At 43.0% G+C, this 19759-nt stretch overlaps 2 protein-coding genes across 2 annotated transcripts; both read left to right on the top strand.

The window, feature by feature from the left end:
- The first annotated feature begins 10411 nt into the window (after window positions 1-10411).
- On the top strand, window positions 10412-11362 carry LOC102454444 (olfactory receptor 4S2-like). Its single transcript, XM_006116437.4, has one exon. The coding sequence runs from the start codon at window positions 10424-10426 to the stop codon at window positions 11360-11362; it is 939 nt and encodes a 312-aa protein (XP_006116499.1). The 5' UTR covers window positions 10412-10423.
- A 5731-nt stretch (window positions 11363-17093) lies between these two features.
- On the top strand, window positions 17094-18023 carry LOC102454200 (olfactory receptor 4S2-like). Its single transcript, XM_014570162.2, has one exon. It carries the CDS (start codon window positions 17094-17096, stop codon window positions 18021-18023), a length of 930 nt encoding a protein of 309 aa, XP_014425648.2.
- Window positions 18024-19759: the final 1736 nt, after the last annotated feature.

The following is a 19759-nucleotide window of genomic DNA, read 5'->3' as shown; positions in this document are numbered from 1 at the left end:
GGCAAACACTCCCACCCCCACCCATCCTGGCGAATAGTCATTGATGGACTGATCCTCCATGAATTTATCTAGCTCTTTTTTGAGCCTTGTTTTAGTCTTGGCCTACACAACCTCCTCAGGCAAGCAATTCCAGGGGTTGACTGTGAGTTTTATGAAGAAATACTCCCGTTTCTTTATTTGAAACCTGCTGCCTATTCATTTCTTTTGGTAACTCCTTGTATTATGAGAAGGAGTAAATAACACGTTACAGTAAAACTGCAATGGTCTGGCATCCAGTTGTCCGGCACTCCCAATAGTCTGGTAGCAACTGGAATCCGGAAGTGCTCTGGTCAGCCACTCTCACGGCTGGGAGTGGAGGTGTTTGGCTCTGGTGAAGGGGAGTGGAGGTGAGGGAAGGGGTATTGGATTGGGAGTATACCCTCTCAGGGTAAGTCTACACTACCCCGCTAGTTTGAACTAGCGGGGGTAATGTAGTCATCCGCAGTTGCAAATGAAGCCCGGGATTTGAATTTCCTGGGCTTCATTTGCATGAAGCCGTCCGGTGCCATTTTTAAATGCCGGCTAGTTCGAACCCCGTGCCACACGGCTACACGCGGCACGGAGTAGCTAGTTCGGATTAGGCTTCTACGAGGAGTACAGCTAGTTCGGATTAGAAGCCTAATCCGAACTAGCTACTCCGTGCCGCGTGTAGCCGCGCGGCACGGGGTTCGAACTAGCCGGCATTTAAAAATGGCGCCGGCTGGCTTCATGCAAATGAAGCCCGGGAAATTCAAATCCCGGGCTTCATTTGCAACTGCGGATGACTACATTACCCCCGCTAGTTCGAACTAGCGGGGTAGTGTAGACATACCCTTATAGTATTATAGCATCATAGAATCATAGAGCTGGAAGAGACCTCAAAAGGTCATCAAATCCAGCCCCCTGCTCTAGGCAGGACCAATTCCAACTAAATCAACCCAGCCAGGGCTTTGTCAAGCCGAGACTTAAACACCTCTAGGGATGGAGACTCCACTACTTCCCTAGGTAACCCATCCCAGCGCTTCACCACCCTCCTAGTGAGATAGTTTTTCCTAATATCCAACCTGGACCTCTCCCACCACAACTTGAGCCCATTGCTCCTTGTTCTGCCATCTGTCACTACTGAAAACAGCCTCTCTCCATCCTGTTTGGAACCTCCCTTCAGGAAGTTGAAGGCTGCTATCAAATCCCCCCTCACTCTTTGCTTCTGAAGACTAAACAGACCCAACTCCCTCAGCTTCTCCTCATAGGTCATGTGCTCCAGCCCCCTAATCATTTGGTTGCCCTCCGCTGGACCCTCTCCAATGCGTCCACATCCTTTTTGTAGTGGGGGGCCCAGAACTGGACACAATACTCCAGATGTGGCCTCACCAAAGCCGAATAAAGGGGAATAATGACATCTCTGGATCTGCTGGCAGTGCTCCTCTTAATGCACCCTAATATGCCATTAGCCTTCTTGGCTACAAGGGCCCACTGTTGACTCATATCCAGCTTCTCATCCACTGTAACCCCCAGGTCCTTTTCTGCAGAACTACTACTTAGCTGGTTGGTCCCCAGCCTGCAACAATGCTTGGGATTCTTCCGTCCCAAGTGCAGGACTTGGGACAGGGATTCTTCCATCCCAAGTACAGTACCTCCTGGTACTCCAACATATCCGATAATCCAGCACCACCTAGGTCCCAAAGGTGCCAGATTATTGTAAATCTACTGTATTTAACTTTCGCCACACTAGTCATGGTTTTCTAGATCTCTCCTATCCTCCTTAGTCGTTTCTTTCCCAAGCAGAAAAGTTGCAGCCTTATAATCTCTCCTCATATGGAAGCTGTTCCTAGAAATGTTTTGTTTCCCTTTTCTGTACCTTTTCTAATTCAAATATATCTTTTTTGAGATAAGGTGACAAGATCTGCACACAGAATTTTTAGAGATGGGCATATCGTGGGTTTATATAAAGGCGATATGGCATTTTTTGGTCTTTCCTAATGATTTGCAACATTGTTACCTTTTTTTGGCTGCCACTGCACATTGAGTGGATGTTTTCATAGAACTATCTACAATGGCTCCAACATCTCTTTTTTGGGTGGGAACAGCTAATTTAAACCCCACCTTCCCATTTTGTGTGTATAGCTGGGATTATGTTTTCCAATGTACATTACTTTGCATTTGTCCGCACTGAATTTCATCTGCCAGTTTGTTGCCCAGTCATCCAGTTTTGTGAGATCTCTTTTGTAACTCTTTGCCATCAGCTTCGGTCTTAACAATCTTTATATATTTTCTATCTTCTGCAGTTTTTGCCACCTAAGTGTCCAGTGTCTTAACCACAAGCATTTCCTTTCTTATTTTTTTCATCGGTTTTAAAAAGATCCCCTCTTTGTACATCCTGATTTTTTTAAACATCCTTTGAAATAAACCTTCACATTTTTAAATCTTCTCTTGATCTAGGCAAGGTTTTTGAAACTGTCTAGCACTGACTATCCCAGGGAAAGAGTGAAACTAACTCCCTACAGAGAGCAGACCAATACACAAAAAGGAAATGTTTAATAATAATCACGAGCTAGTACTTGCCACTAGAATAGGTACAAAATGTCCAGGCCAATGCCCTGCAAGCAAACAGTATCCTGGAGGAATTGTCTGGCTAGTATTTAGTTTTGATCACAAAGCAAAACTCTTCACAAATGCTTTACAGACCAAAAATTATTCATAGTTTATGGCTTAATTCAAGTATTTCATGGTTGATCTGTGGAAATGAGTCCACACCTAATTTATTTGTCCTGCCCCATTCATAAAGCTGCAGTTATGTCATTGAAATAACCTTGAAAGCAACCCTGAAGCATTCCTGAATTGGGGCCTGTATACACTATACAACATATATTCTACAGTAAAATTTTCCAAAGTACTTAATGGTGTGATATTCCTCTTATTGACATCAATGGCAAAACATCCAGTGGCTTCACTGGAGCAGGATCAAGCCCAAAATGATTTAGGAACAGAGGTGGTTACAGAATGACTTTTTCCCATGGAAAAAAAAAGATCATTCACCAGAAAATGGATTTTTAAAAAATTGCGTGACTGAAAACTGCTGAAACCAAAAAGGGTTCTGGCCACACACAAACCAAAAATTCCATTTTGGACAGAACCTTTTTTTTAGGCTCTCTGCTTACTTATGAAAAACAGAAAATAGTTGAGGAAGGAACTCACTTTTTGTGAAAATTGTCATTTAATTGAAAATCCAATATTTTGGGGAGTGGGGAGGAATTCTGTTAAAATTGCCCAATTTTACATTTGGGTCTACACTCGGCTGAAAGGTATTGGACAAAGGCTTGTACGTTAAATAGAATACAATTTTTAAAAGTTACTCATGTAACTTATGAGCCTTTGTCCAATGCCTTTCAACCGAGAATAGACTCAACTCTAAGGCTGGACAGTTTTAACAGATTTTTTTTCAGACCCAACAAAAAATTGGGTTTTCAATTAAACGAAAATTTTCACAAAAAGTGACTACTTTCCTCAACTTTTTTTTTCTGTTTTTCATAAGTAAGCAGAATGCCTTAAAAAAAGGCAGAATGAATGGATGAATGTTGTATGTTTTGGCCAAAATAAAATCCTTTTTGGTTTCAGCAGTTTTCAGACAAATATGTTTTAAAAATCCCCTTTCTGGTGAATGATCAAATTTTTCCATTGGGAAAAATCATTCTGTGACCAAAGAACATTGTGGGGGTTTTTTTCCCAGCATTTTTGGGTTCCTAAAATTTCAAAATAGTTCAAAAGTTTTGTCATATAAAATATTCTGAGTAGATTCTGCAACAACACCACATGTTTAGCTTTATTCATCTGAATAACCCCACTGAAATGTAACCTGAGAACAAACTCAATACTGAATAATTAAATTTTACTAACAACAGGAGAAAGAAGCCAAATTGACAGGCTGTAGGTCAAAACTCCTCCAGAACTACTGGAACCATCATGTGTGGAAAATAACCTAAGAAGAATTTGTTTCCATCACCATCAGGAACAGACCTGCCACCATCATGCCAGCCATATGTGATGTTTCAATCTGAATTAAATAACAGCTACTCTTAATATTTTAAATAATAAAAAGTTGACAATTATACAATCATAGTTTGACATGAAATGTCCCATTATGCTATCATTTGATAATTCTGCACCAATACATAATGTAAGTATCATAACAATGAAAATAAAGTAGAAGAAATTCAAAACAAAAGTTTTGATATTTTTTTCTGAAAATAATTGTTTTTTAACCAAAACCACTATTTTGTGATGATTTGTTTTCCTGGGAATTTTCATTGAAATCAGTTTGATTTAATGAAAAACATCATTTACTTTGATATGATGTTGACAGAAAGATTTTAACAAATTTTCCAACCCGCTCCACTCTTAAACTTTTGGATACGCGTGAGCATTTTCTGTATCCTACAGCTTCACTAATGTATGCCAAAATCATACAGATCACTTATGGATCAATGGGCAAAATGCTTGATTCCAACGCCGTCAGAACTGATTTCTGCAAAATATGGAATCTTCATATTTTATTTGCACATTTTTGCAATCCAGTGAGCTTAAAAATTCTGGAGGTTGCTGGTTCAATTCAGAACTTTTTGATCATTGAAGTAGGACTCAGTTCAGATGAAAACTTTTTTTTATATAACTTTGTTCTTATCCCAGATAAACCTCAACACAGAGATACCATGGTGACTTTCAGAGATACTTAGCATAGGTCCAGTGGGCATAATTAAAACTTCTTTGAAAAAAAAAGTTCTGCAAGTGACTCACGCAAACTAATTTTTACTATTGCACACACTTAATGACTTGGCTACAGACTGAGAATATGCCAGGCACAACAACAATTAGTGGAATCTCCAGACACTGAAGTAAAAGCAGAACAGAAGAATTACAAAATTAGAGGTTTGTTTGCTTCACTCATATTAGCCTATCTCCTATGTCTGGTCCAATAAGTTAAAGCAAAACGGGCAAAAAATGATTGAATGTATCTACCACCAAAGTAACAATTTTGGGTCACTGTAATCCATTAAGGTCTGTTTGTTTTCTGTGATTTCAGCATTTTGATGACCACCGACATGTTCGTGAGATTGCAAACTCCAAACCTTTTATAGATTTTGTTGCAAATTCTCCTGAAAATTGGTCTCAGAAAAAGCACTTTTCTACCTTTCATCGTTCTCCAGATGAAAAAGTTTCATCTTCATCCCTTCAAGCAGGGAGTGGGAGGTAGATCATATGGCTTAGCTGTCCTGTCTCACAAAAGAACAACCGGCAAACACTAAAAAGCCAGGATGAGCAGCTGGCAAACAACCTAGAAATGAATAGCATTTGGCCCAATTTACTACCCATTCCTTATAAATACCAAATTCATTCAAAGGAAATCTGTTTTATTTGATACATGATTCATTAAGCAAAACCCACGTCTAAGGCCCAGTGCATCCTGTTTGTAAAAAATAGTTTGGGTTTGCAGTGTTCCTGCTCTGAGGCTATGTCTACACTGTGGGGTTCTTACGGGAACTCCACCGCGTCCAGAAAACACATTTGCTCTTTTGCTTTTTTTTCGCAGAAGAGCAGACACGCTCTTTCAGGGAGTCATGTATGCATCGTTCTATGAGGAATAAGGGCTCCTCTGAAAGAGGAGGGAGGCCTTTCTGCCATTTGACCCCGTCTATACAGGGCCAAATGTTGGAAAAGCCTCTTCTGGAAAAGCAATCGGAAAATGCTACACAAATTGAGGAAATTTTTTTTGCGAAAAAAAGCTATAGTGTAGACATCACCCGAGAGAGTTGTCACAGTCTTGGTTTTGTGTCATTGCATCTAGGCTAGCATCAGAAGTCTCTTGTTACCGATCAGTGCAGTCCTGGTTCTGCCAGTCGTTAAGTGAGGTTGTGGGTGAGTGTGTTTATCCCCAATACATATCTTGCACAGGTGAACAATGAGCAGCCACCCCATAAATTTGCCTGGGGTTTGATCCGGGTACTAATGAATCTTTCACTGACGTTCACCCTAGGAACACAGCACTACGGGTAGTGCTAGATATTCTATATGGGTTGGGTCCTACAGCATCACGGGTAGTGCTAGATGTTCCACTTGGGTTGGGTCCTCCTTCCACTCCAGCTGTAGGTCGAGAGCAGTCATAGGGTGGGATGTAAGCAACGTCCTGTGACAAAAATGTGGCAGGACTCATTTGGGTATGCATTTCCCCAGAGCCCCCCTGAATCAATTTTGCTGTAATGTCTCTGCTGCGGAACTTACTAAACCATTACGTCTAGGGGACCCTTTCTGGTCACCATTGAGTCCTGCAACTTTATGTCATGAGCATGTAGAACAGAAACATTGTTAAATCTCTTATTTAAGTGATTGCATAGGAGGGGTATGTCTACACTAGCCCCCTAGTTTGAACTAGGGAGGCTAATGTAGGCATTTGAAGTTGTAAATCAAGCCTGGGAATTAAATATCCCGTGCTTGATTTCCATCTTCCCGGCCGGTCGCCATTTTTGAAATTTACAAGCCCGGACTAACTGCCCGCGTCTACATGAGGCAGGGACCCGGTAGTTAGAATTAAAGCCCCTAGTTCGAACTACCTGTTATTCCTCCTGCAAGAAGGCTTAACAGGTAGCTTGAACTAGGGGCTTTAATTCGAACTACCGGGTCCCTACCGCATGTAGACGCGGGCAGTTAGTCCGGGCTTGTAAATTTCAAAAATGGCGACCGGCCGGGAAGATGGAAATCAAGCACGGGATATTTAAATCCCAGGCTTGATTTACAACTTTGAATGCCTCCATTAGCCTCCCTAGTTCGAACTAGGGGGCTAGTGTAGACAGACCCCTCCTACGCAATCACTTAAAGAAGAGATTTAACAATGTTTCTGTTCTACATGCTCATGACATAAAGTAATTACTTTCCCCCCTCTATGCTGCCCCTCTCTGCCCCAGGCTGGGGCCATGCTACAGGCGGCTGCGGCGTCCCAGGCATGGGGCCATTGGTTGGGGGCATGGAACCAGCAGTGGAGCTGCTGGGAGCCCGGCCAGCAATGGAACCCCCACCAAGAAGGACCTAAGGCCTTCAACGGAGTCCATGGGGCTGGTGGCAGGGACTTCCAGAGGCAGCAGGGTCAGTGTCTGGGACTCCAGGTGGTAGCAGACCTCCTCGTGTGGGTTGGTGGCTGGGTCCCTCTTGGGGTACGTCTAAACTACACGGCTCCGTTGATGAAGCCATGTAGATTAGTTTACTAGAAAAAGGGAAATGAAGTGGCGATTTAAATAATCGCCACATCCTTTAAATCAAAATGGCCGCCGCCCCGTGCCGATCAGCTCTTTGTTGGCACAGAGGGGCAGTCTAGACGGGGATCTGCCGACCCCAGAACCCTTTGTCAGCAGATCCTTTATGCATCATGAAACGAAGGGTTCTGGGGTCGGAAGATCCCCATCTAGACTGCCGCGCTGTGCTGACAAACAGCTGATCGGCACAGCACAGTGGCCATTTTGATTTAAATGAAGCGGCGATTATTTAAATCTCCGCTTCATTTCCCTTTGTCATCCTGCGTCATCTTCATGGCTCTGTCGATGGAGCCATGTAGTCTAGACACACCCTTGAGGTACAGAAAAACGGAGGGATGCTGCAGCACTTCCACACCCCTTCTTCCCACTCCTGCGTGTCCAGTTGTAAGTGTGAGGCACAGAAAAACCAAAGGGACTAAAGGCCAGATTTGGGAAAGATATTTAGGGGTAGCTCTGCTCAGTTTCACAAGGGCCTCAGCGACCTAGATTGCTAAATCCTATTGATTTAGGCACTTAGGGTATGTCTACACTACCACCCTAGTTCGAAGTAGGGTGGTTAATGTAGTCATACGAACTTGCAAATGAAGCCCGGGATTTGAATTTTCCGGGCTTCATTTGCATGTTGCCGGGTGCCGCCATTTTTAAATGTCCGCTAGTTCGGACTCCGAGTTAGGGTGGTAGTGTAGACATACCCTTAGAGTCCTAATTCCCAACGGTTGCTCGGTACCCAAGTCAATTTTGAGAAGGCAGCATAGCCAAGTTCCTTTCAAACTCCAGGGCATGGCTTGGAAGAGTGACCCACAGGCTGGCTAACAGGGTCCACAGGCATGGCCGCTCCCAGCTCCTAATGGCTGGGGTCACCATTCCTGGCCAATGGGACCTGCAGGAAGTGGTGGCCCAGCCCACATCACTTCCGCAGTGCCCATTGGCTGGAAACAGTGTAACGTGGCCACCAGGAGCTGTGAGTGGCCATGCCTGTGGACACTCAGGCAAACAAAGCGTCTCGTGGCCAGCTAGCAGCTTACCCTTACGAGCCACCGCCCAAAGGTAGAAAACCCCTGCCTTATCCCTTGTAATGCTGAGTGGAGAAATGACACGCACGCACATCCTGCAAAAAAAAAAAAGTTGCCTGAAAGATGTGTCCCAAGTAATATGATTTAGCGGCCTCTTCACTAGCTGCGTCCAATGGAAACACCTTGAAATGCCTCTGGGAACTCATTTCCCAAGGCAGTGATGTGCTACCACTATATGATTCCCTCTTAATATTTCTGCTGTCACTTCAAAGCTAGGTGAGGAAGAGCATTCTCCTAGAGATCCGGTTGGATCGGGGGAAGACAGAGTTTCAGATCAATTTCTGCCCCATGGCTTTCAAACGATGAAAGAAGTGAACAGGAAAGGATCGCTCTGTGCTTACAGGGGCCATCCAACACTCCCGTTTACTAAATTAGTCCTCACTTATCGTTAGAGATGGCTGGTCACTGCTGAGATTAGATCGACTAGAATGGAAGAGAATAGAATAAGAAGATTTCATCCTTGGTGCTGGTGAAAGCTCGGGAGAGAACATCTTCCAAGAAATGATTAGGATCTACAACTACATCAGTGTAAGTTTCCAGAATGGCTCAATACTTTATATACATTAATTCTTTTTTCTTTATTTTTACCCACATAACATAAAGGAAAATAATCTTTTAATTGGGGTTTCAATCTAGTGCAATTGAACCCACAATAATTACATTGGAGTATGACTCTGAAATCCTGTCTCCTAATTCCCGTTTCACAATTTGTATTTATTATTGAGAGATTTTTAAAACGTGAGCTTTTTTCTCTTTCGAAAAAACGTAGTTTAGACGTGCCCTGAGAGGTGACATGATAGCAGTTTTCAGGTATCTAAAAGGGAGTCACAAGGAGGAGGGAGAAAAATTGTTCTCCTTGGCCTCTGAGGATGGGACAAGAAGCAATGGACTTAAACTGCAGCAAGGGAGGTTTAAGTTGGACATTAGGAAAAAGTTCCTAACTGTCAGGGTGGTTAAACACTGGAATAAGTCGCCTAGGAAGGTTGTGGAATCTCCATCTCTGGAGATATTTAAGAGCAGTATTTTTGCCTCTAACCATCTCCTTTGTTGTCTGGACAGCACAGCTGTTTGGTATTCATTTATAATATATCAGTATCTGATTTCCCTTTATATGTTACTCTAGTAATGACATTCATTACAATAGAAGAGAAATTTCCAGATTTTTCTGATGGAAAATATGCAGGCACCAGTTTTTCTACATCGCTTCCTTACATTTCTGTCCCAAATGCGGATGTTCAAATCAGCGACTCGGAGCATAAAACAGTCATTTAGAAGCCAGGGACAATGTGGGCAAGCTCTTCTTCTTGTATTAAAAGAGACAGTTGCAAAAGAGACTCAAGGAGTGTATATAAATGATACAATAGAAGTTGCACTAGATGTTCATGTAGCTCATCATACAATCATAGAACACGAAAACTGGAAGGGACCTCGAGAGGCCATCAAGTCCAGTCCCCTGCCCTCATGGCAGGACCAAGCATCATTTACATCATCCCTGATAGATGTCTGTCCAAGATGCTCTTCAATATCTCCAGAGATGGAGATTCCACAACTTCCATAGGTAATTTATCCCAGTGTCGTACCGCCCTGACAATTAGGAATTTTTACTAATGTCCAACCTAAACCTCACTTGCAGGAGTTTAAGCCCATTGCTTCTTGTTCTATCATTAGTGGTCAGGGAGAACAATTTTTCTCCCTCCTCCTTGTAATACCCTTTGAGGTACTTGTTGAACGTTGTTATCATGCCCCCTCTCAGTCTTCTCTTTTCTAAACTAAACAAACCCAATTCTTTAAGTCTTCCCTCATAGGTCGTGTTCTGTAGTCCTTGACTGAATTCATGTTGAGTTGAACATCAGTTTCTAGTGTTCCTTTGACTGAGATATTGGCATTGGTTTCTTTTTGGTCTCAATCTACTTCTTTGGCAAATACATTGTGATATTCACTGTGACAACCATCAATGTTGATTTTTTAAATTGATATTTCTGCATCCGTGTCATTACAGGTGACTTGATTTGACCCCTTCAACTCCTTTCCTACATGGAGAATGTAAACAATGTATCTGAGTTCATTCTACTAGGACTCTCTCAGGATCCCAAATTACAACAACTGTGTTTTGTGCTCTTTTTACTCTTCTATGTTCTTATCATTCTGGGAAATCTGCTGATCATTGTCACCATCCAGAGCAGTGAGCAACTGGATTCCCCAATGTATTTCTTCCTTAGATACCTGTCCTTTGTAGACGTTTGCTACTCTTCCGTCACCGCCCCCAAGCTGATTGCCGGCTTCCTGGTGGAGAGGAAAACCATCTCCTTTGTTGGCTGCATAGCGCAGCTGTTTGGTATCCATTTCTTTGGGTGCACTGAGATCTTCCTCCTCACGGTGATGGCCTATGACCGTTACATCGCCATCTGCAAACCCCTGCATTATATGACCATTATGAGCAGGCACGTGTGCAGCTGGATGGTGGTGGCATCCTGGCTGGGGGGCTTTGTGCATTCCATGGTCCAGACTCTCTTGACCACCCAGTTGCCCTTCTGTGGGCCCAATGAGATTGACCACTACTTCTGTGACGTTCACCCTTTGCTGAAACTGGCCTGCACAGACACCTATATAGTTGGCATCATAGTTGTGGCCAATAGCGGGATGATTTCTCTTAGCTGCTTTGTTGTGCTTGTTGTCTCTTATGTCATCATCTTAATCTCCTTGAAAACTCGCTCTTCTGAAGGGCGTCTCAAAGCGCTCTCCACCTGCGCCTCCCACATCACGGTCGTGATTTTATTTTTAGGGCCATGTATCTTCATCTACATGAGACCTTCCACCACCTTCTCTGAGGACAAGATGGTGGCCGTCTTCTACACCATTATCACCCCCATGCTGAATCCTTTGATCTACACCTTGAGAAATGAAGAGGTGAAAAATGCCATGAGAAAGTTATGGAGCAGAGGAGTGGTAGCGGGAGGGAAATTAAAAATGTGATGTGTCGAATGATGGTGGTAGATATGAGATCTGAAAATATTCAGAAGAAATTTTAGGGGAATCCATTATTCTTTTCTGGTGGTCTTTTTGTGAAAAGTCTGTTTCCCTCTTAATGCAGAGCTGCAGATGGTCCTCCAACTTCTGCAGCTGTTCTATTTTAACATGAATTTTGTAAGAGGATTGGAAAAAAATCTACTGAAGCTATCAATAGTTTTCTTTTCATTTTATACAAAGGCTATATGTGAAAGCTTAGCAGGTAACTGATCCGGTAATTGACCCGATGTAAGAAAAAAATTGTTATGAGCAGATTATTTCATAATTCTGCAATTGGTTGTTCCAAAATGGCAAGTGGATTTTAATGTTGATAAATAAAAAGTAATGCACACTGGGAAAAATAAATCCCAACTATGCATAAAAAATGATAGGGACTAATTTAGCTACAACCACTCAAGAGTGAGATCTTGGAGTCATTGTGGATAGTTCTCTAAAAACATCCACTCAATGTGCAGTGGCAGTCAAAAAAGCAAACGATTAGGCATCGTTAAATAAAGGATAGAAAACAGACTGAAAACATTTTATTGCCTCTATGTAAATCCATAGTATGGCCACAGCTTGAATACTGTGTACAGATGTGGTTGCCTCATCTCAAAGACATGTTGGCATTGGAAAAGGTTCAGAAGAAGGCAACAAAAATGATTAGGGGTTTGAAAAAGCTGCCTTATGAAGAGAGATTAAAAAGACTTGGACTTTTCGGCTTAGAAGAGAGGAGACTAAGGGGTATATGAAGATGTTGAGCTAATATGGGGATAAAGATCTTATAAGAACCAATGTACAACAGCATAAAGGAAATTAATTGCTCATAAAATCTGAAGCAACCATTTTAAGGTTAGAAAGGACCGGTCAATCATCTAACATGACCTACTTAAGAACAGGGTATCTAGTTGGACCTTTGAAACACTGGACGTAGGGTTTGCCTGAATAAATTCCTGTCTTGAGCTATAACCGAAACTTTAGAAAAATATCTAGTTCTGATTTAAAAAAATTTCTAAGGATGGAGAATTCACCCTCTTTGGGAGTTGTTCCAATGATTACTTAGACTAGAAGAGAATTCTTACTTTTAAAATTAATACATGTTCTTGAGTACAATTAGTTGCTTTCAGAAAAGTCCTGTCGTGATGTAACATGCAAATAAATGACTCTACTCTAGTACTTATTATTATTCTCAACTATGTTTCAGGTGGTTTCACCAGAGGTCCTAGAAAGACGTGTTTCTTGCCCCAGGTGGTTGTTTCTAAGGAAATTGAGAGATATTGGGTTCTAATATATATATATCTCTGGTCTCTAAGGGTATGTCTACACTACCCTCCTAGTTCGAACTAGGAGGGTAATGTAGGCATACCGCACTTGCAAATGAAGCCCGGGATTTGAATTTCCCGGGCTTCATTTGCATAAGCGGGGAGCCGCCATTTTTAAAACCCCGCTGGTTTGAACCCCGTGCAGCGTGGCTACACGGGGCACGAACTAGGTAGTTCGAACTAGGCTTCCTAGTTACTCCTCATTTCACGAGGTAGTTCAAACCATTTCACGAGGAGTAACGGTAGTTCGAACTAGGAAGCCTAGTTCGAACTACCTAGTTTGTGCCCTGTGTAGCCGCGCTGCACGGGGTTCGAACCAGCGGGGTTTTAAAAATGGCGGCTCCCCGCTTATGCAAACGAAGCCCGGGAAATTCAAATCCCGGGCTTCATTTGCAAGTGCGGTATGCCTACATTACCCCGCTAGTTCGAACTAGCGGGGTAGTGTAGACATACCCTAAATGATGGAATTGTGTAAAAGCTACCGCTGTCAGTAAGACTTAAATATTCAGGTTGCCGTAGGTAGAGCCCAGAAAAATAGCCATTTTAGCATCATTAAAGAAATTCTGCTCTTGATTTATAAAACCATATAGATATTAAGCAAAAATATTTTGGGAGCTTCCCCACTCTGCTCCAGATTTGAGAATCCAAGAATATTGTTGTACCTTGACCATTACATTTGCAAGGGCACAGCGACACAGCAGGGCTCAAGTTGAATTAAGTGACGTAACTTCAGCTATGTCAGTCATGGAGCTGACGTCAAAATAGCTTAACCTGGCTTTTGGCGCTGGCTACACAGCAGGAAGTCGAGGAGGAACATTCTTGTTGTTCTCTGTGGCACACCTCCCACTGCCTCGCGGCACACTGCAAAACACAGTTTAAGAAACAGTGGTCTACACAGCACCCTAAACTTGAAATAAGAGATGAAATTCGCGTTATGCAAATTGTCTCTTATTTAGATTCTATTTCAAAATAGCTTATTTTTTGAAATCTGGTGCATCCACACAGTGCCAGATTTCGAAATGATGCCCTATTCCAAGCACTACAGAGATGCCGAAATAGCACGCCCATTACTTGGAAAAATATTTTGAAACAACAGGCGGCTTGTTAAAACGTGGGGTAGCTATTTCGGGATTTCTCCAGTATCCCAAAATAGCCACGCAGTGTAGACATACCCCTTGTGCTCCCACATCACATTCCTTTCTCCTTTCTCTTTGTATTTCTGCAACCCAAAGTGCATCTCTGCCTCCACTTTCCTTCTCCTTGGCCCCCTCCACGTGTGTGCTTCCTCCCCTACAGTGTCCGCCTCTCTCGCCTCCAGAGTCATAAGGCTCTTCACAAGTGACCCATCTAGGGCCACTCCCTCCCTTAGGGTAGTTCAGTTTCAATCCCTCCAGAAGCAATAGGAGACAATGGCCACTTGACAAAAGCACAGCCTCCTGGGCCTATGCAGTAGCCATGTGGGAATGGCAGAGAGTTTGGTTAAAAGGCAGGCCGGATCTTCAATCTCACGGAGACCATTTTTTCTCAGTGCCTCCTTCCCATCCCTCCAGCACCTCCCCACCCCTCCAGTACCACCTCCCCACATTCCCACCCCTCCAGCACTCGGTACCACTTGGAATGGTGCACCGGAGCTATTTCAAAGGGGCCTGGGATTCTAGCTGGGAGCTGTGGGCCCCTTTGAAACACCGAGATCCGGTGTAATTGCCCCCCAACCTGTGCTACAGAGAAATCCCATTGCCCCAGACTTGTCCCAAGCCCTGTCACAGCCGAGTCACGTTATCATGCCGAGGAGAAATCCAAACATTCTTAAACCCTGTGGCTGTGTCTACACTGGCCACTTATTCCAGAAAATCAGCTGCTTTTCCGGAATAACTTGCCAGCTGTCTACACTGGCCGCTTGAATTTCCGGATAAGCACTGACGATCTAATGTAAAATCATTAGTGCTTTTCCGGAAAAACTATGCTGCTCCCGTTCGGGCAAAAGTCTTTTTCCGGAAAACTGTTCCAGAAAAAGGGCCAGTGTAGACAGCAGAGATTTCTTTTCCGCAAAAAAGCCCCGATCGTGAAAATGACTATCGGGGCTTTTTTGCGGAAAAGCACATCTAGATTAGCACGGACGCTTTTCAGCAAAAAGTGCTTTTCCGGAAAAGCATCCTGCCAATCTAGACGCGCTTTTTCCGAAAATACTTTTAATGGAAAACTTTTCCATTAAAAGCATTTTCGGAAAAACATGCCAGTGTAGACGTAGCCTGCATGTTCATGAGGAAAGGATGATGCAAAAGCCACTGATGTCAACCAGGCACTGTTCTACTGATGTTCTTGGCCATTAGTTCTTTCCAGTTAAGGCCTGGTCCAGTGATTGTGTACACACAGCAGCTCCACACAGCTCACTGCCTTTTGCCCAATCTCTCCAAGCCCCCGTTGTAAGCATAGAAGACGAAGTGAGGAAACGGACCCAGGATTTCCTGTGTTCTCCTGCTACAAAGGAGGGTGTGAATTGAAGGAATTGGACAATCGCATGACTCCTATGGGCCAGTATTGAGTGAAAATGTGAGGAGGAGGGAGAAGGGGATTCATATTGAGACCTGGGGATGGAAAAGGACTCTCAACAGAGCCTTGAAAGTTTGTGTCAAATACACAAGTAAATCTATACACTGAGGTGTTTTTTCTGCAGCCATTTCCAGAGAAGCCTTCAAATCCCTCTGGGAGTTCATTAATCAGGCGATGACGCACTGCCGCTGAATATTTATTTTAAATATTTCTACTGCGACTTCACTGTCAGGCAGACAGTTGGTCCCAAAGATCTGGTTGGATCTCAGATTTTGGCGAGTGAGGGATGCAGACCGTCTTGGATCTGGGGGTTTGTGAGTCGGGAGAGTGGATGATGTGAAAAGATTCCTAAGATTTCCCGATGTGAGAAGACTGGGATCAACCAAGCTCCTTCTCTAGTTCTCTAATTTAGGCTTCGCAAAATTGACAGGCAGCAAAGAACAGACAGCGTGTGTAGAGACACGTGGTGGGATGAAATTTACAAAGCAGAAAATCTCTCTAGCCAGTATGAATTACCCTCATCAACTGTGAACTGTTGTTCAGATCTGAACATCTTTGCCACGGGAGCAGATTAGAAGCTCGAAAAATAAAACCCATCGTCATCCAGGTAAGATTTTAAGATCTGCCAATACAATCCATGTGAGTTTTCCAGCAAGGCTGAGTGTTTTATGCTGTTCTTTCCTTGCTTAGCTCTACCAACGTAAAAGAAAACACTTCATTTAGGATTCGCTCCAATCGAATTCCTCCTTCCATCAATCAGACTCCAACGAATTCACCTAAAGTATGAAAAATGATTCTAAAATCTCCATCACAAACTTCTCCCTTGAAAAATTCTTAATATTGTTGTTTTAAAATTTGAGTTTTGAAATGTCTAAAATAGGTTAATTAGATGCTAAGTCATAAGGAACAAACACCCCCACACCATATTTAGTCCACTTCTGTGCATGATCATTCATACATACTTTCTTTGGAAACATTTAAATCCGTCAACCTCAAATCAAATGAATCATGTCACAGAGGGTCAAGTTTACTAGGAGGTTGCGGCTACTTTCCATCACTCTGGTGACACAGTTAACTCATCAATCGAATAGGGTTTATGGCTGCTTTGCATTTTCAGAGTGGCATAAATCATCAAAAGTGTATCCATCAGCCCTGAGGATAAATTAGTGTTTCCCTTCTTATTTCAATTGGAGTTTGGTGCAAAGTTGATCGAAATTGTCCATTGAAACAACGTTTTCAATTAAAATGATTTTTCAATGAGATGTAAATGTTGTGAAGTCATTGTGTGATTAAAGATAAACAGAGGCCAGTTTTCAAGCACTGGTTACTTAACAAGATAACTCAGTTTCATGTCTGCATTGTACAAAGAAATAAGTTTTGGAGCATTTATGTGCCCAAATGCCAAGGTAAGAGATATGGTCATCCTTGGATGAAAAATGGGATTTCCGAAGGTATTTAACAATGCAATAAGAATAAAATAGATCGGATATCATGGAAGAGCTGATTGCAAATTCTGGTTAAGGTTTTCACCTACAATTAACATCTTTGATCATTCTTTCTCTGGTAGGTGAAGAATAGAATGAATCCTCTTCAGATTTTCCACTCTGAATGTTTTAGTTTGTATTGTTCACAGCAATATGTAACTCGAGCTGACTTCTTCTAGTACCTCGAGTTATATATTTTTGGAAAAAGTCTACCACTTCAGTCAGTGCATCTCGAAATACACCTCATTCCAAGTTGATATCTGTTTTTTATGCTTAGCCTTGTTTTGTGTCTCGGCAGGTGGATTAAGTGAATTCCATTTATCCATCACTTACACCGGGTACATGGAGCCCACACAGAATGTGACCGAATTCATCCTTTCAGGACTTTGCCAGAACAAGAAGTTACGGCCAGTGTGTTTTGCATTCTTTGTGCTCCTCTACCTCGCCACTGTGCTGGGAAATCTTCTCATCATAGTCACAGTGAAGAGCAGCCAGAATCTAAAGTCGCCCATGTATTTCTTTCTGAGCTTCCTGTCCTTTGTGGACATGTGTCTGTCCTCTGTCACGGCCCCCAAGCTGATGGCAGACTTCCTGGTGGAGAAGAAAACCATCTCCTTTGGGGGCTGCATAGCGCAGCTGTTTGTGATCCATTTCTTTGGATGCACTGAGATCTTCCTCCTCACCGTGATGGCCTACGACCGTTACATCGCCATCTGCAAGCCCCTCCACTATGCCACCGCCATGACTGCCTGTGTGTGTGGCTCACTTGTGGCAGCTTCGTGGCTGGGGGGCTTTGTGCATTCCATAATCCAGACTCTCCTGACCATCCAGTTGCCCTTCTGTGGGCCCAATGAGATGGACCACTATTTCTGTGACGTCCACCCTTTGCTGAAACTGGCCTGCACGGACACCTATCTCGTTGGCATCATGGTCATTGCCAATACTGGCATGATTTCCCTGACCTGTTTTGTCGTGCTCGTTGTGTCCTACGCCGTTATCTTATTCTCCTTGAGAAGTCGCTCCTCCGAAGGCCGCCGCAAAGCTCTTTCCACCTGCGCCTCTCACCTTGCTGTCGTGAGTATATTTTTTGGGCCGTGTATCTTCATGTATTTACGGCCTCCCACCACCTTCTCAGAAGATAAGATGGTCACTGTGTTCTACACCATTGTCACCCCTGTGCTGAACCCCTTGATCTACACCCTGCGAAATGAGGAGGTGAAAAATGCCATGAGAAAATTAGGGAGCAGACAAGTGACATTAGGGGTGAAATGAGTGACGGGTGGAAATTTTTCCGGTTCTTTGTTCAATGTTATGTCTAACTTCAATTAGATTATTATCGTGATAGTCCCAGGAGCACTGCAGCATTATGACCTAGTGATCACCTTGGATTGTGGCTCTTAAGTCCTGGGTTCTAGTCTTGATTCTGTCATATTATGAATTTGAGTCAGTGGCTTCCTCTATCTGAACCTCTGTTTGTCTCCCACATTTTTTTTTCATATTAGGCTGTAACCTCTTCAGGGCAGGGACTGTCTCTTACTATATGTTTGTACAGTAAACATATTTGAAGACCAGGGGTTCAAAAAAGAGCTAGATAAATTAATGGAGGTTAGGTCCATCAATATTTATTAGCCAGGATGGGTAGGAATGGTGTCTGTAGCCTCTGTTTATCAGAGACTGGGGACGGATCATGTGATGATTCCTTGTTTTGTTCACTCTCTCTGGGGCATCTACAGGACACTAGACACTAAAGGTCTAGATGGACCTTTGGTCAGACCCAGTCTGGCCGTTCTTATGTTCTTATCAAGCACACGGAGTCCCAGTTTCACTTGTTTCCCCTGAGATACTAATTTTAATAATTTTGCATTACATTCTCATGAATATTTAGGCATGTATACATTGTGAGGATCTGTTAAGTGCAAATGTGTGTTTGTGTGTACGCTTATAGTATCATTGTATAAAGCCGAGTTAATCCTTTTGAGCTTTACAGATGTACTTTTTTTGCTATGTCCCTTTGCAAACGATGATTATGAAGGAGGGAGAAAAAAAGCTTGTTGTGTTGTAAGTGTAGCATGCCGATTGATGAACAAAACTTTACGTTTTGGTAAAATGCAATTTCTGTCATGGCAACACTGCACATTTTAATTAAACTGCTCGCAGATAGTTGTGCAATACGAGTGTCTCTAGAATTAGAGCTATTTTGGACATAGTAAGGGAAGGGGGTTCTTTCAACCCTTCTGAAAAGAGAATGTTTGTGAGGCATGATGGTGAAGACACTGGAAATCGGGTGTCTAACCCATCATGAACAACCCCACCCTTGTTTGAACACCACAGTCCAACAACAGGATGCTACTTACCCTACATGTACTTGGAGACATCAACACTCCTTCTCCCAGTCAATAGATTTCTACAGACTCCCTGAATGTGACCACCAGAACTTCAGAGCACCCACTGCAGAGCATATCTTCCTCTAAAGTCAATCCATGTTCCAGAAAGGGACACCCCACTCTCTAGCAACTGTTCCCTCCCTAAGTCCCTGTCACATTTATGAAGATACGGTTATGACATGGATACGACAGAACTGAGCTATACTTGAGGCATGTAAAATATCACTGGAGAGGTTGTGATTTACTGAATGTAATTATCCAATCTGTTTGCCTGTATCATGTTTGTCTCTAAAGTTAAGAATATTGACCATGTATCTCTATTTCATCTGCTACTTTGGGTATCACCCACTGCTGACAATGCAGGTACTACAGTGGGAAAGCCAGAGAGGGGTGATAGACCATCACTGAGGATAGTAGACTGTGAAAAGACCTGGTTTTCCTCCATACTGCCTGAATGTGATTCATGGATGCTGTAATTCTGCAGAGTCATGTGACCTGGTTACCTGATGCTAATCTGCATCTTGCCCTGCCAAACTTTTCCACTGTGAGGTGGGGGAATCAAACAAAGGATTCCTGCCTTATGGAAACCCTATATAAGACAGGCAAAGAAAACAATTGGGGTCT

Source organism: Pelodiscus sinensis, chromosome 5 (assembly GCF_052426305.1).
Source record: "Pelodiscus sinensis isolate ZL-2025 chromosome 5, ASM5242630v1, whole genome shotgun sequence".
In the NCBI taxonomy this organism is placed as follows: Eukaryota; Metazoa; Chordata; order Testudines; family Trionychidae; genus Pelodiscus; species Pelodiscus sinensis.
Note: the sequence above shows the minus strand (reverse complement) of the source record. Positions and strands in the feature narration are given on the sequence as shown.

Excerpts from the sequence above, each read along its gene's own strand:
- LOC102454444 (XM_006116437.4), top strand. The coding sequence starts at position 10,424 with ATGGAGAATGTAAACAATGTATCTGAGTTCATTCTACTAGGACTCTCT.
- LOC102454200 (XM_014570162.2), top strand. The coding sequence starts at position 17,094 with ATGGAGCCCACACAGAATGTGACCGAATTCATCCTTTCAGGACTTTGC.